General features: G+C 35.5%; 1 protein-coding gene across 1 annotated transcript in view; it reads left to right on the top strand.

Annotated features, from left to right (window-relative positions):
- The window catches only part of LOC105824690 (ATP-binding cassette sub-family A member 6-like), a 43,162-nt gene that overhangs the window by 25,757 nt on the left and 5,017 nt on the right, over positions 1-12,388 (top strand). The window contains 6 exon segments of the mRNA XM_012662224.1: positions 2,062-2,195; positions 3,486-3,623; positions 6,462-6,572; positions 7,400-7,573; positions 7,786-7,899; positions 10,309-10,739. Of these exon segments, the coding sequence (XP_012517678.1) occupies positions 2,062-2,195; positions 3,486-3,623; positions 6,462-6,572; positions 7,400-7,573; positions 7,786-7,899; positions 10,309-10,739 (1,102 nt within the window).

Below are 12,388 nucleotides of genomic sequence, written 5' to 3'. Positions count from 1 at the left end.
TGTTTATTAGCACATGTAGGGGGAAAAAGCAAATTATAAGAGAAGAAAATGTATATTTAAATATCATTCATAGAAAACAACATATGAGCAACTATGCATATTTCCTCTGATTTTGGAGACAATAAGGATGATAGGGACAAGAGAGAAGGAACCTGGGTCACTATACAACCTGGGAGAGTAAAGCTGCCCATCTACCTTACTGTCCTAAGCTGTTACATGAGAGAGAAATAAACTTCTATATTAGCTGAACCACTCTATTTTGAGATCTCTTTGTGACAGCAGCCTAACCTATACCATAAATATGAAACACACTGATTGCCATGTAAAGGTGGCATATCTGCCCCCCATGTCCCTCCATGAAATACAATAAGATACAAAAAGACCCCTTGTCTTGTTATCCCAAGTGTTGGGTAATTGGTTTTTTCTAACTGTTTAATAATTTTAAAGAAGAAGCTTTTATGTTGCTACCTTGGATGTTACAAAAAAAATTCAGAGTAAGAATCCTTTCTTGATGAGTTCCTTACTTATTCTGATTTTCATAGGTATTTGTGATTCAGGGTTGTGATGTGTCCTCTTTAAACAAAGACGGTCTTTTCATTTCTGTTTCTGATTCTTTCTGTTTTCCATCTGGGCTTTAGAAAGTACATTTTATTCACTCCGCTACCGTAAAACTGAGAGTCTTGCTAATTGTACATTTAAGATCTAGAATTGTTTACCTGTCAGCTGGTATGAAAGGTAAATCATATATGTCTTCTCCTCTTCAGTCACTCTGAAGGCAGAATACTTGTGTTAGCGTATTTATTTTTTCTTTTTCGTACTTAGTTGTTAGATATTTTGTGATTTTAGTTTGGGGCTTCTGTGACGTCTTGTTCCTCTTTTCTCAAAATCCAATGATCATTGGTAACATGTTTATCTTTTAATGTGGGAATCCCCATTTGCTCAGGTGACCATATGGCATCCTACCTCAAGGGACTGTGGAGATGGAGTGTTTAGCTGCCCCAGGGTACATGGAAAGCTTATTTTCTATGTGTATGTTTCACTTGGGGCTAGGGTTGGGGGGAGGGGGTGGGAATCCGACTTTATCTCAGTTTTGCCCCTATTTTCCAATCCCAGAGCCCACTCTGAGGGTCCCCAGTATGAAGTCCCATTTCAAAGGCTAAATAAGGAAAAAAAAAAGAGTCTTTCTTTTCTTTTATTCATTCCACTCTGCCCTAGTTGTTATCTGTAGTTATTTCAGGTCCTGTCCTGCTGTTCTCAGGTCATGTTTCTTAGGAAGTAAATACAGGACTCTCAACTGCTGTCTGCTCTGTGTGGACCGTGGAGAGGGGCCCGACTACTCATCTTTTTCCAGGTGTAGTTACCCAGCTCATGACCATCTCACATTCATTCACTCTGAGTTTAGATGTCCTAGAAACTGGTTTTACCTTCAGTTGTTTGCTTCCATGTGCTCCAGGCTATGGATTTTTCTCAGCTCCTATTTGTCAAATAATCTCATCTGCTTTCTTCTTTGGGACATATCAAACACTCTAATCTGATAATAGCATCATTTCCATTTTCCATTTCCTAAAAAAAAAAATATGTATGCAATATATACGTATGATATATATGCAAATAGTAAAATAAAGTAAAATACATTTATTGTTATACAGACACATATGTTTACTTTTCCATTATTTGGAGAAATAGAGAGAAGCGTGTTATCATTGGCCATTTTAGGCTGAACAATCTGAAGTACTCCTTATAAAATTATTGTATCTCCACAGATTACTCAGTTCAAATGTATTTGTTTACCAAAAGTCATGAATAGGATTATCTTGTTTTTATGATCACACGGTAAATTGCATTAAACAGATTTGTCAAGCTAATTGACTACAGCATAAGATTTTCTAAATAGAAGATGGTAAAGTGATTTCTCTTACATGGGCCAATATTATTGTGATGCCCAAAGAAATATGCCTTCATATAGTATGCTATAAATAATGACTTTATGTATGAGGTTTATTTAAAAAGTTTGACACATATTTTATTTTATATGGTCTTTTGTAATTGATTTTTTACTAGAATCAAATATTGAAGATTTTATACAGTCACTGAAGCATCAAAGTATACTTTTGGAAGTAGATGACTTTAAAAACAGAAATGGTACTGATGGCCTTTCATACAATGGAGCTATCATAGTTTCTGGGAAACAAAAGGTATGTTTGCCTCTTATTTTTGCTTTTATGATCAAAAATCAATAAGAAAATCTTACCTTTTCAACTGTTTTAAAAACTGCAGAAAGTCAAAACTAGCATATAGCAATTTGACTCAGAAAACCACTGTGGGTTATTATTTAATAAGCTATGACATCTTTATAAGTTTTTGTAAAACATGCTCTATCTTAACTTTGAATCATTTAATAGATAATTTTTACATTCAAAAGAAGCCAAATTTAATTGTATTGTTCAAACTTAACGAAAATATAGCTTATAATCATCAGCCAATATAATTATGGATTCAAGGAATCCTATTCAATAGCTAACTATCTGAATGATGTTTTTATATATATTAAGAACATACATTAAATACTATAATAACTACATGAAATCTCTGAGAAAAAAGTATTCTCAGTCTGCTATCTTAGCAAATTTCAGATTGGGTAAAAGAGTGCGAGCCATAGAGATTCACCAAGGAGCAAAACTATTGAAAATACATCTTAATCCTAAGAACTCTTGAGTTGTATTTGCATTCCAATAAAAACAAGGGGCCAAATTAAATGACACTACCTCTTCATTTCTTGCCACAAGGGAAATAAAAACAAAAGTCTTTGAAGATGTTTCATTGAAGTAAATTCTATCTAAACTAACTAAATATACTATAAAGGATGTAATCCCTTTGTGCCAACTTTGGAAAACTACTTTGGTAGCTGCTTTTTTTGTTACTTATCTAACGTATTTACTAAATGAATGATTGGTAATATTTAAACATTGTTGAACCTCTCGATGAATGCATGAACATTTTCATGAACATAAAGTATATAAACATTGCCTCAGAAAGTGTGAAAATGCTTCCTGGGCAGTGTAATATTTTATGAACTGCAACCTTACCTCGTATCCAGAAGATCAGGGTTCCTCTGCTTGCTCACTGTAAACGGACAGTGTCTCCTTGTCAGGGAGACTTTTTAAACTCCAGTAACCAAAATTTCCTCATTGAAAAATGGGGAAAAAATTATCTAAAAATTAATAATACTAATAAAAATCCATATTGAGGGAATGCTGTCTTTGCGCTAGGGCCTAATCTACATGTATATAATCTCATTTAAACCATATAACAACTCATTTAGTATCCCTTTTCACAGATGAGGAAGCTAGAGCTCAGAAAGTCAGTTAACTTGCAGATGGACACAGCTAGAATGTGGCACTATTAGGATCTTATATATAAACCTTGCCTTTGTTCTTTAAGGATTTAGAATTAACATTATTTATTTTGTTTTTGTTTGTTTTAAGGATTATAGATTTTCCCTTGTGTGCAATACCAAGAGATTGCACTGTTTTCCTATTCTTATGAATATTATCAGCAATGGGCTACTTCGAATGTTTAATCATACACAATATATTCGAATTGAGAGAAGCCCATATCCTCTTGTAAGTACTGAATTTACTGACTCTAAACAATTAAGAATTTGACAAGTAGCCTGTGTTTTCTCTCTTTAGCCTTCACATATTCATAATTGATTGTTAGTCCTGAAAATTATTATTTTGTCCTAACATTTTAAGTGGGTTATATCAAACAAAATAGGATTTTTTTCTTGCTAAGTTATTATAAGGTATTATCAGAGAATTATCATGGGGGAATACTTTTCAATATTTTGTCATAGTCTCCTAGGGAATGTTTTGAAAGTTGTACATACTTAATTGCAGAAGTGTATGTGAGAAAGAGAGAGAGAGCAGGAGAGAGACAGAAAGAAGAGAGAAAACACTGAATTGGAAATCAGGAGCATGTGTAACCCCATCTTAGAAGCTTATAAATCTATTATGTATAATTTATCAGTGGACGATCTCCTTTGACTAAAGGGGTAGTTGATTGACTAATAGAAAGGAGAATCTTCCAGTTCTGGGGCTACATGCTACCTAATTCATTCCTTTACCTACCCACAGTTGCTCTACATTGCAGGGGTGTCTGATACACACAGGCTACATTTGCCGGATTCTGTGTCAGCTGTTTACAGTCTGGCTTTAGACAGTTTAGACACCAGAAAGCAGTGGTGGGAGATAGGAGAGCAGGCAAACCCCCCTGATTGGGCTCCAGTCATATCACCTTCTTCCTTTGTCCCTCCAGCCCAGAAGCAACAATGGCTTCCCACTCCATCATCCTTGTTGGATGATCACCATTCACTAACCATTTCATGATGAGTTCCTCTCTATTTTAAGTACTTATGGTAGTTACGGTTCCCGGGTTAGAACCTGACTTATACCAAGAGGGATCTCTCAAAACTGACTCCAACAGTTTCACACCAGAAATTTGGAAGAGCAATAAGCAGGATTAGACACGGATCCGTCAAAAGGGAAGCTCATTTTATGACAAAGGTGTGGAATTCAGCTTTGGCTCCACTGCACCAGAGATGCTGGGAATACATGCAAGTGCAGGTTTTCTGCAGGCAATAGGGAAAATGCAGGTGAAATAGACAGTACTTGAGGGTCAGTGGTGGACATATACATCTGTGAGTTGAATTGTGACTGACCAACTACATGAGCAGGGCGAGAACAGGATGGTTTAATGTAGCTGTGTCTGCAGAGAACCCCCAGAAAGTGGAACCAGCGAGGTAGCAGAAAGGGACAGGTGTACTCCCTCTTGGTTCTTTAGTTCCCCATGCCATTGCCTGTTTGCTTATGATCAAAATGGACTGAGGCCCCTGGCTACTCTTTTAGGCACACCCCACTCTCCACCCTCCGTGTCACACACCTTTCCTCTTTCATTCCTATGGTGACAGTAATGCATTTTCCTACCTGGTGAAAAATTGGAATTTATAGATGTAGCCTTTAAAGCCTTAAATAAGCTTTAAGAATTGCAGAATTATTTTGAGACAGGCTTATGCTGCTGTCCTGTAATTATATGCAGGAGACTACCCTATATGCCACTTGGGTGTAGGCCCAGGCTCAGGCAGACGCTGATTGAGGGGTAGTGATTTAAAGTTCTTCTCCCTGAAGATGGATTCAGCAGCATCATGTTTTCTTTTCAGCCCTGCACTTCAGAACACATCCACCCAACTTTTCACATATCCATCTCTAGTTTTGCTGAGAAAGACATGCTACTAAGGTCTAAATTATCTGTTCATTGAGTGTCATAATTCCTGAATTTTTTCTTCTTTTTTTACTGTGGTGAAAACACATAATATAAAATTGACTGGTATAACTTTTTAAGTGTGGAGTTCTTCAGTAATATTAAGTGTATTCACAGTAGTATTAAGTGTTGTGAAATGGATCTCTAAAACTTCATCTTGCAGAACTGAAATTCTATACCCATTAAACAACTCCCCATTTCCTCCTCCCCATGCCCTCTGGAAACCACCATCCTACTTTCTATGTCTATTAATTCGACTACTATAGATACCTCATATAAACGGAATCATAGTATTTGTCTTCACTGGTTTATTTCATTTAGCATGTTTTCCAGGTTCATCCACTTTGTAGCCTATGACAGGATTTCCTTCATTTTTTTTTTTTTAACATTTTCAGTCAAATTTTATTTTAAAAAAAGCAGCAGATCAACATTACAATTCAAGAATCTAATCTAAATATGTACTTGACAATGAAGCACATCTGAGTATGGAGTGAAAAAGTCTTCCAAAAAAACCATCAAATATATTATCTCCAAATACCCAAATAATAAATCACTTCTGTAGGCCTTTTGTTAAGTGGAATCATAAACAAAGAACTGAAGATTTATTGCTGTGAAAACAAATCTGTAGTACAGTAGTACGAATCTTGGGTATTAAGCATAATCAGTTGAATCAAGTTAAGAAGTTGGATTTCCTTCATTTTTAAGACTAAATAATACTCTATTGTATGTATATGTGTGTGTATGTTTATACATATACACAGACACACACACACATATAAACACACACCATATTTTGTTTATCCATTCATTTGGACATTTGTGTTGCTTCCACCTCTTGGCTATTGTGAGTAATGTTGCTATGAACATGAATGTGCAGATATCACTTTGAGACCCCTACTTTCAGTTCTTTCAGATACATACCCGGAAGTAGATCCTAAATTATTTTTGACTTCTCTGTGTTCTTTGAGTTGAAGGCTGATGTTAAATGATCAGAAATATTTTCCCTTCCACCTCTGTGCATAGATGTTGATGAACTACACCTATACTTTGATTTTTCAATATTTCAAAAAGCATATTCTTTATGGTTATTAATATTTGTTTCATTTAAAAAACATTCACTAAAGTACCTTCAATATTTGCAGAGCTCTGTATCAACAGTCTGGACGGGGCTGCCAGATGGTTCCATTTTCTTATTTTTGATTTTATGCAGCACGTCTCCTTACATCGCTATGAGCAGCATCAGTGATTACAAAGTAAGGAAAAGGGGGAAAAATAAAAAAAAAAAACTTCAGGAATTTCGATAATTGTATTTTGAATGCTATGTGTTCAAAATGTTTTCCTCTGAGAAAAACACTTAAATATATGTTTAATGTAGATAATGTAGCTGAGCATCATTTCTAACAAGTCAGAAAATTTACTTCTAAAAATACAAAATTCTTTTTACTTCGAAGTTACAGGAAAATGTACAATGATTTTTCAGAGACTAAAATTAGTCTAAACCTTCAAAGGGAAGGCATTATAAATCTTTTGACTACATTGTTTCCTAACTACAAGGAAGAAATAATTGATGTTGAAACTGAAGACCAAATTTATGACTTGAATTCCTTTTCCACTGTGGAAATTAAAATTCTTTGTAATACTTTTATTTGATTATGCCCATTATCAAGATAAAACAGTTAACTTTGGATTCAGCCTTCATAAGTCTGAGCCAATAACTCTCCAAGAAGATGTTTAAACAAAGGAAAATGTATTATGTCCTTCAGATCATAAAATAACATTCCTTTTGAAGGAGCTTAACACCTTGATCATTATGAGACCTACTTTTCTATTTATTATTCATGAGTTAAAATGGTTTAGCAAACAAATCTATCAAATGAAATAATATACTTTTTTTTTAAGTGGCCACCTTTAAAACTATGGAACTGGCTCTGTAGATCTCAGCTTCCTAAACAGTATATGCATAATTATTTTTAAGAATATTAGAAGATTAGATTATAGTTACCTTAAAAAATTCTTCCAATGTGTTTTTTTAGATTTGCGTTTTAATTGAATCTATGTATATCCTGTGTTTTCTTATCAGAAGAAAGCTAAGTCCCAGCTATGGATTTCTGGCCTCTATACCTCTGCTTACTGGTGTGGGCAGGCACTGGTGGATATTAACTTCTTCATTTTCATTCTCCTTTTAATGTATTTTATTTTCTACATAGAAGATGTGATGAATGTTTATACTACGAGTAAAATTGTGTTGGCTATGGTGAGTAACACAGTACATATACCAAATTTTATAAAGTATTTAGTCATAAATTTTAACACTTATTTTATGTAGTCAAGATGTTTTAATTTTTTATTTTGTCATAAACCAAAAGAAAAAGCATTCAAAGTGCAAGTGTAATAAAATATTTGTCATTTAATTTTTCCCTCAGATAATTCATTTTTTGACTATGATATTATTTGTATTACCTTTAGGTTATAATTACGCCTGGTTATGCAGCTTCTCTTGTCTTCTTGGCATATGTGATATCATTTATTTTTCGCAAAAGGAGAAAAAACAGTGGCCTTTGGTCATTTTGCTTCTATTTTGTAAGTACACATACCTACATATAAATAGAGAAATACAGTTACTTTTTAAACTTTTGGTGTAATGTTAAATATAATCATTTTGCCTTGAGCAGTGGGGAAAATTAATAATATTTTTAAATTACACCAAAGAAAGTAGAAGGAAGTGGAACTCTGTTACCATATCAATAATAATTTCCTGAAGAACCCAGGTACAGTCCTTTGAAAACATCCCAGAAAACCTGAAATTCAAAATATGCTCTTGATTTTATGTATCCTTCAGAATACAGGGCTCCCTGGAAACACTAGAACAAAAATTGGCTTCATAACAGTTGACAGTACAATCCATTTCTACAGTCTTCAAGAAGGTCTCTCTTAACCTTAGCTGCTAATAGTTTTAGATAGTGATGATGTTTTATACTTATGCCAGATTACTTATTAGTAAATATATATAAAAGTAAAGAGTTTGTCCAAGATTATGGAAAACTTTGCTGGAAATGTTTACAAAAACGCTTAGAGACCCAGAGTGCCTTGCATCCTGCACTTTAGGCATCCTTTAATGGAGATCCTCAACCGGTGGTTGGATGTCTGTCTTGAAAACAGCTCCCAACTGTTGGAATGGAAGTCCTGAAACCACAAGAGGAACCCAACCAAAGATCATCTGTAAGAAAATACATTTGATACCACCCAGTGACTTGTGTAAGAAATTAGTCTTGGACTCTTTTGGTCAACAAGGAACTGTTGTTCCTTCTCAGCAGACAGTACTCTGATTTGACTTCTCTATAGTTAGCGAATAGTGTCTATTACTATCTCACCATCATGAGCACAATCCAATCCAAGGAGAGAAGCTACAGAAAGAACTACAGAGTTACCTGACTTGGAAAAACTAGCTTTGAGGCAATCATGAGGATTAGGTGCACCAAAGGTCTTTCCATTCATACTTTCCATGCAAGCATTTGTGTTCAATCAACAGATTTACTGCCATTGTCCAGTGTAATCCCAGAAGCTGCATATTCAGATCAGGTGGCAGTAGAAGAGAGTCTTACTGACACTGTTTTATTTTTTTCAACTAGCATTCTTATATATGTCTAGACAAAGAATTCACTTCCATTCTTTGTGTTTACCCATAGTTTCAACTCTGAATGAAATTAAGCAATGTCAGGGTTAATGGCTGTGAACAGGTCTGTGACTTCCAGCCTGAGTGGCCTTGGGGATGCCCCAGTGAGTGCCCTCAGACATGGCCTTTCAGCTAATCATTCTTTTTTTTTTTTCCTTAGTTGGCTGACTATAGGTTTTTATTTATTTATTTATTTCAGATATTATAGGGGTACAGATGTTTAGGTTATGTATGTTGCCCTTGCCCCCCCCCAAGTCCGAGTTTCAAATATGTCCATCCTTCGGGCAGTGCGCATTGCACTCTTTGTGTATGCATATACCCATCCCCTCCTCCCTCCTACCTCCTCCTCCCTCCCCCCTGCCCAGCATCCAATAGATGTTAGTCTTATATGTGCACTTACGTGTTGATCAGTTAATACCAATTCGATGGTGAGTACATGTGGTCTTTGTCTTTCCATTCTTGGGATACCTCACTTAGTAGAATGTGTTCCAGCTCTATCCAGGAGTATACAAGAGGTGCTATATCACCATTGTTCCTTAAAGCTGCATAGTACTCCATGGTATACATATACCACATTTTATTAATCCACTCATGTATTGATGGACACTTGGGTTGTTTCCACATCTTTGCAATTGTGAATTGTGCTGCTATAAACATTCGGGTGCAGGTGTCTTTCTTATACGGTATCATTTGGTCTTTTGGGTAGATGCCCAGTAATGGGATTGCTGGATCGAATGGTACTTCTAGTTGTATCTCTTTAAAGTATCTCCATATTGCTTTCCACAGAGGTTGCACTAGTTTGCAGTCCCACCAGCAGTATGTGAGTGTTCCTATCTCTCCGCATCCACACCAACATTTATTGTTTTGGGACTTTTTGATAAAGGCCAGTCTCACTGGAGATAAGTGATATCTCATTGTGGTTTTGATTTGCATTTCCCTGATGATTAGAGATGTTGAGCATTTTTTCATATGTTTTTTGGCCGTTATTCTGTCTTCTTTTGAAAAGTTTCTGTTCATGTCCTTTGCCCACTTTTTGATAGGGTTGTTTGATTTTTTCTTGTTGATTTTCCTGAGTTCTAAGTAGATTCTAGTTATCAGCCCTTTATCAGATTTGTAGCATGCAAAGATTTTCTCCCATTCTGTAGGTTGCCTGTTTGCTCTTGTGACAATTTCTTTGGCTGTGCAGAAGCTTTTTAATTTGATCAGGTCCCATTTATTTATTTTGCTTGTTGCTGTGATTATAACTCACAACTTGGAACATGGTTCCTTTTTATTTGTGGCTTCTCCCTCTCTTTGTGTTGACTCCCCTTACACAGAAAGCATTCCAGACTGGGGCAAATGCACATCTAGATGGACACAGTTTTACTATGTGTCAAGAGAAAAATCAGCTTCTGGTTTACCTTATACTAACAATTTATCCAGATTTGTATGCAGTTGGTGATCTCTCAGATGAGGGAGCTTTCAACGTCAATGATGGAACGGAACCTCAGACCCTTGTCTTTCAGCTCTCAGTGGAGAAGCTGAGCAGGGATGATTTCCTCATGGATGAAGGCTCTGTAGTGATGCTGTGGGTTGGAAAACATTGTGGGCAGAATTTTCTCAGCCAGGTTCCAGGAGTTCAAATCTATGCATCAGTTCCACAGAATATGACAAACCTTCCAGATCTTGATACGCTGGAATCTTCTAGAACAATAGGTTTCATCTCTTGGATTAGAGAACAGAGACCATTTTCCCTTTGTGGGATAAGGTGTGAGAGACTAATGAGAGCAAACTTCCTTTAAACACAGCAGAAGACAGATCAGAATCTGCATTATCATATTATGAATTCCTCTCACATATACAGCAAATGAATAAAGAAAGAAATTTGACTTTGTTATTTCTAAAGAAATTCATAATAATACAGAACACCTTCTACATTAGTCCATCACAGTGGACTAATGTGATGATTAGGATGTTCTTACTGTGATTTGAATAAACTCCCCCAAATAAGGATCACAGCAGAAAATCAAACATGACACTCTGAAACACTGTATTTTTAAAACGAAAACACATCTACATATTATTAGATACTTTTTTTCCTTTGTTGCCAATTACACTTGAGTTATCATGGATTGAAATAAAGCAAGACAATATTTCATAGGCAAAGTGCATTTTGTAAAATAAAGACTGTTCGAAATGTGAAAACAAAATTACAGCACAATGTTATAGTATAATGTGTATTTATAATTTCTGATTATTCTCCCTTTGGTTTTCTTATATTTATATATTTCAGTGTATTTATTTCATTTTTTATATCATTGAAAGGAATCTCCATATCTATGGAATGATGGAATGTCAGGCTTGAAAGAATTTCAAGCTCATGTGGTATAATTTACCCAATCTAATAAAGGAAAAAATTAAGTAACTTGCTCAAGATCACACAAAAATTAGTGACAGAGGAAAAAACTTGGGGTCTCAAAGCTTGTGTTATTCCTCATGTCAAAAAATATGAGACAGTAGCATAGTTGGTAATACATAATACTGATTCAAAACTTGTGCTGATCAACACATTTTTATTTAAGTAGGCTAAAATATTTCAAAATTATACATCTTCACAAAGACCTCAAGCAATTTGCACCAAACTTGGCATTTTACCTGATACAAATAACTTATAATTTCGTTCTATGTATTGAAGGTATATGTTGTGAGAATTTATCTTTTTTTTTTTTTTTATTTTGAGACAGAGTCTTGCTCTGTTGCTTGGGCTAGAATGCTGTGGAGTCAGCCTAGCTCAAAGCAGCCTCAGGGGTGTGGTGCTTCATGGTTATCCTAGACCTCTGTCTGATAAGGGAGCATCTTTTCAGCTTATTACACTGAGCTATGGAGGTCTAGCATCACATCTTAGCACACTGAGCCCTAGATTATCCTGTGATGCTCTCAAAGTTTAGAATCCTCTCTCGTTCCAGCAGATGAGAAAGGAAGGAAAAAATAGTAAAAACTTGGAGGCCTGGTAGATTAAGAGATGTTAGCTAAATGGACTAAAGGACTTAAGAGTTATTAAGAAATAAGGAGATAGTCTGTTACCCACTGTGAGTTGATTTTTGTGAGAGGTGAAAGGTGTGGATCCTGTTTCAGTCTTCTAAATGTGGCTATCCAGTTTTCCCAGCACCATTTATTGAATAAGGATTCTTTTCCCCAGTGTATGTTTTTGTTTGCTTTGTCAGAGATTAGACAACTATATGAGGATGGTTTTATATCTGGGTTCTCAGTTCTGTTCCACTGGTCAATGTCCCTGTTCTTGTGCCAGTACCAAGCTGTTTTCATTATGATAGCCTTATAGTATAGTTTGAAGTCCGGTAGATTGATACCTCCCATTTTTGTTTTTATTGCCTAGGATTGCTTTTGCTATACAGGATC

The sequence above is a fragment of the Propithecus coquereli genome, unplaced genomic scaffold, assembly GCF_000956105.1.
Source record: "Propithecus coquereli isolate 6110/MARCELLA unplaced genomic scaffold, Pcoq_1.0 Scaffold76, whole genome shotgun sequence".
NCBI lineage: Eukaryota > Metazoa > Chordata > Mammalia > Primates > Indriidae > Propithecus > Propithecus coquereli.
The sequence above is the reverse complement of the archived record's forward strand: the minus strand, read 5'-3'. Positions and strand labels throughout refer to the sequence as shown.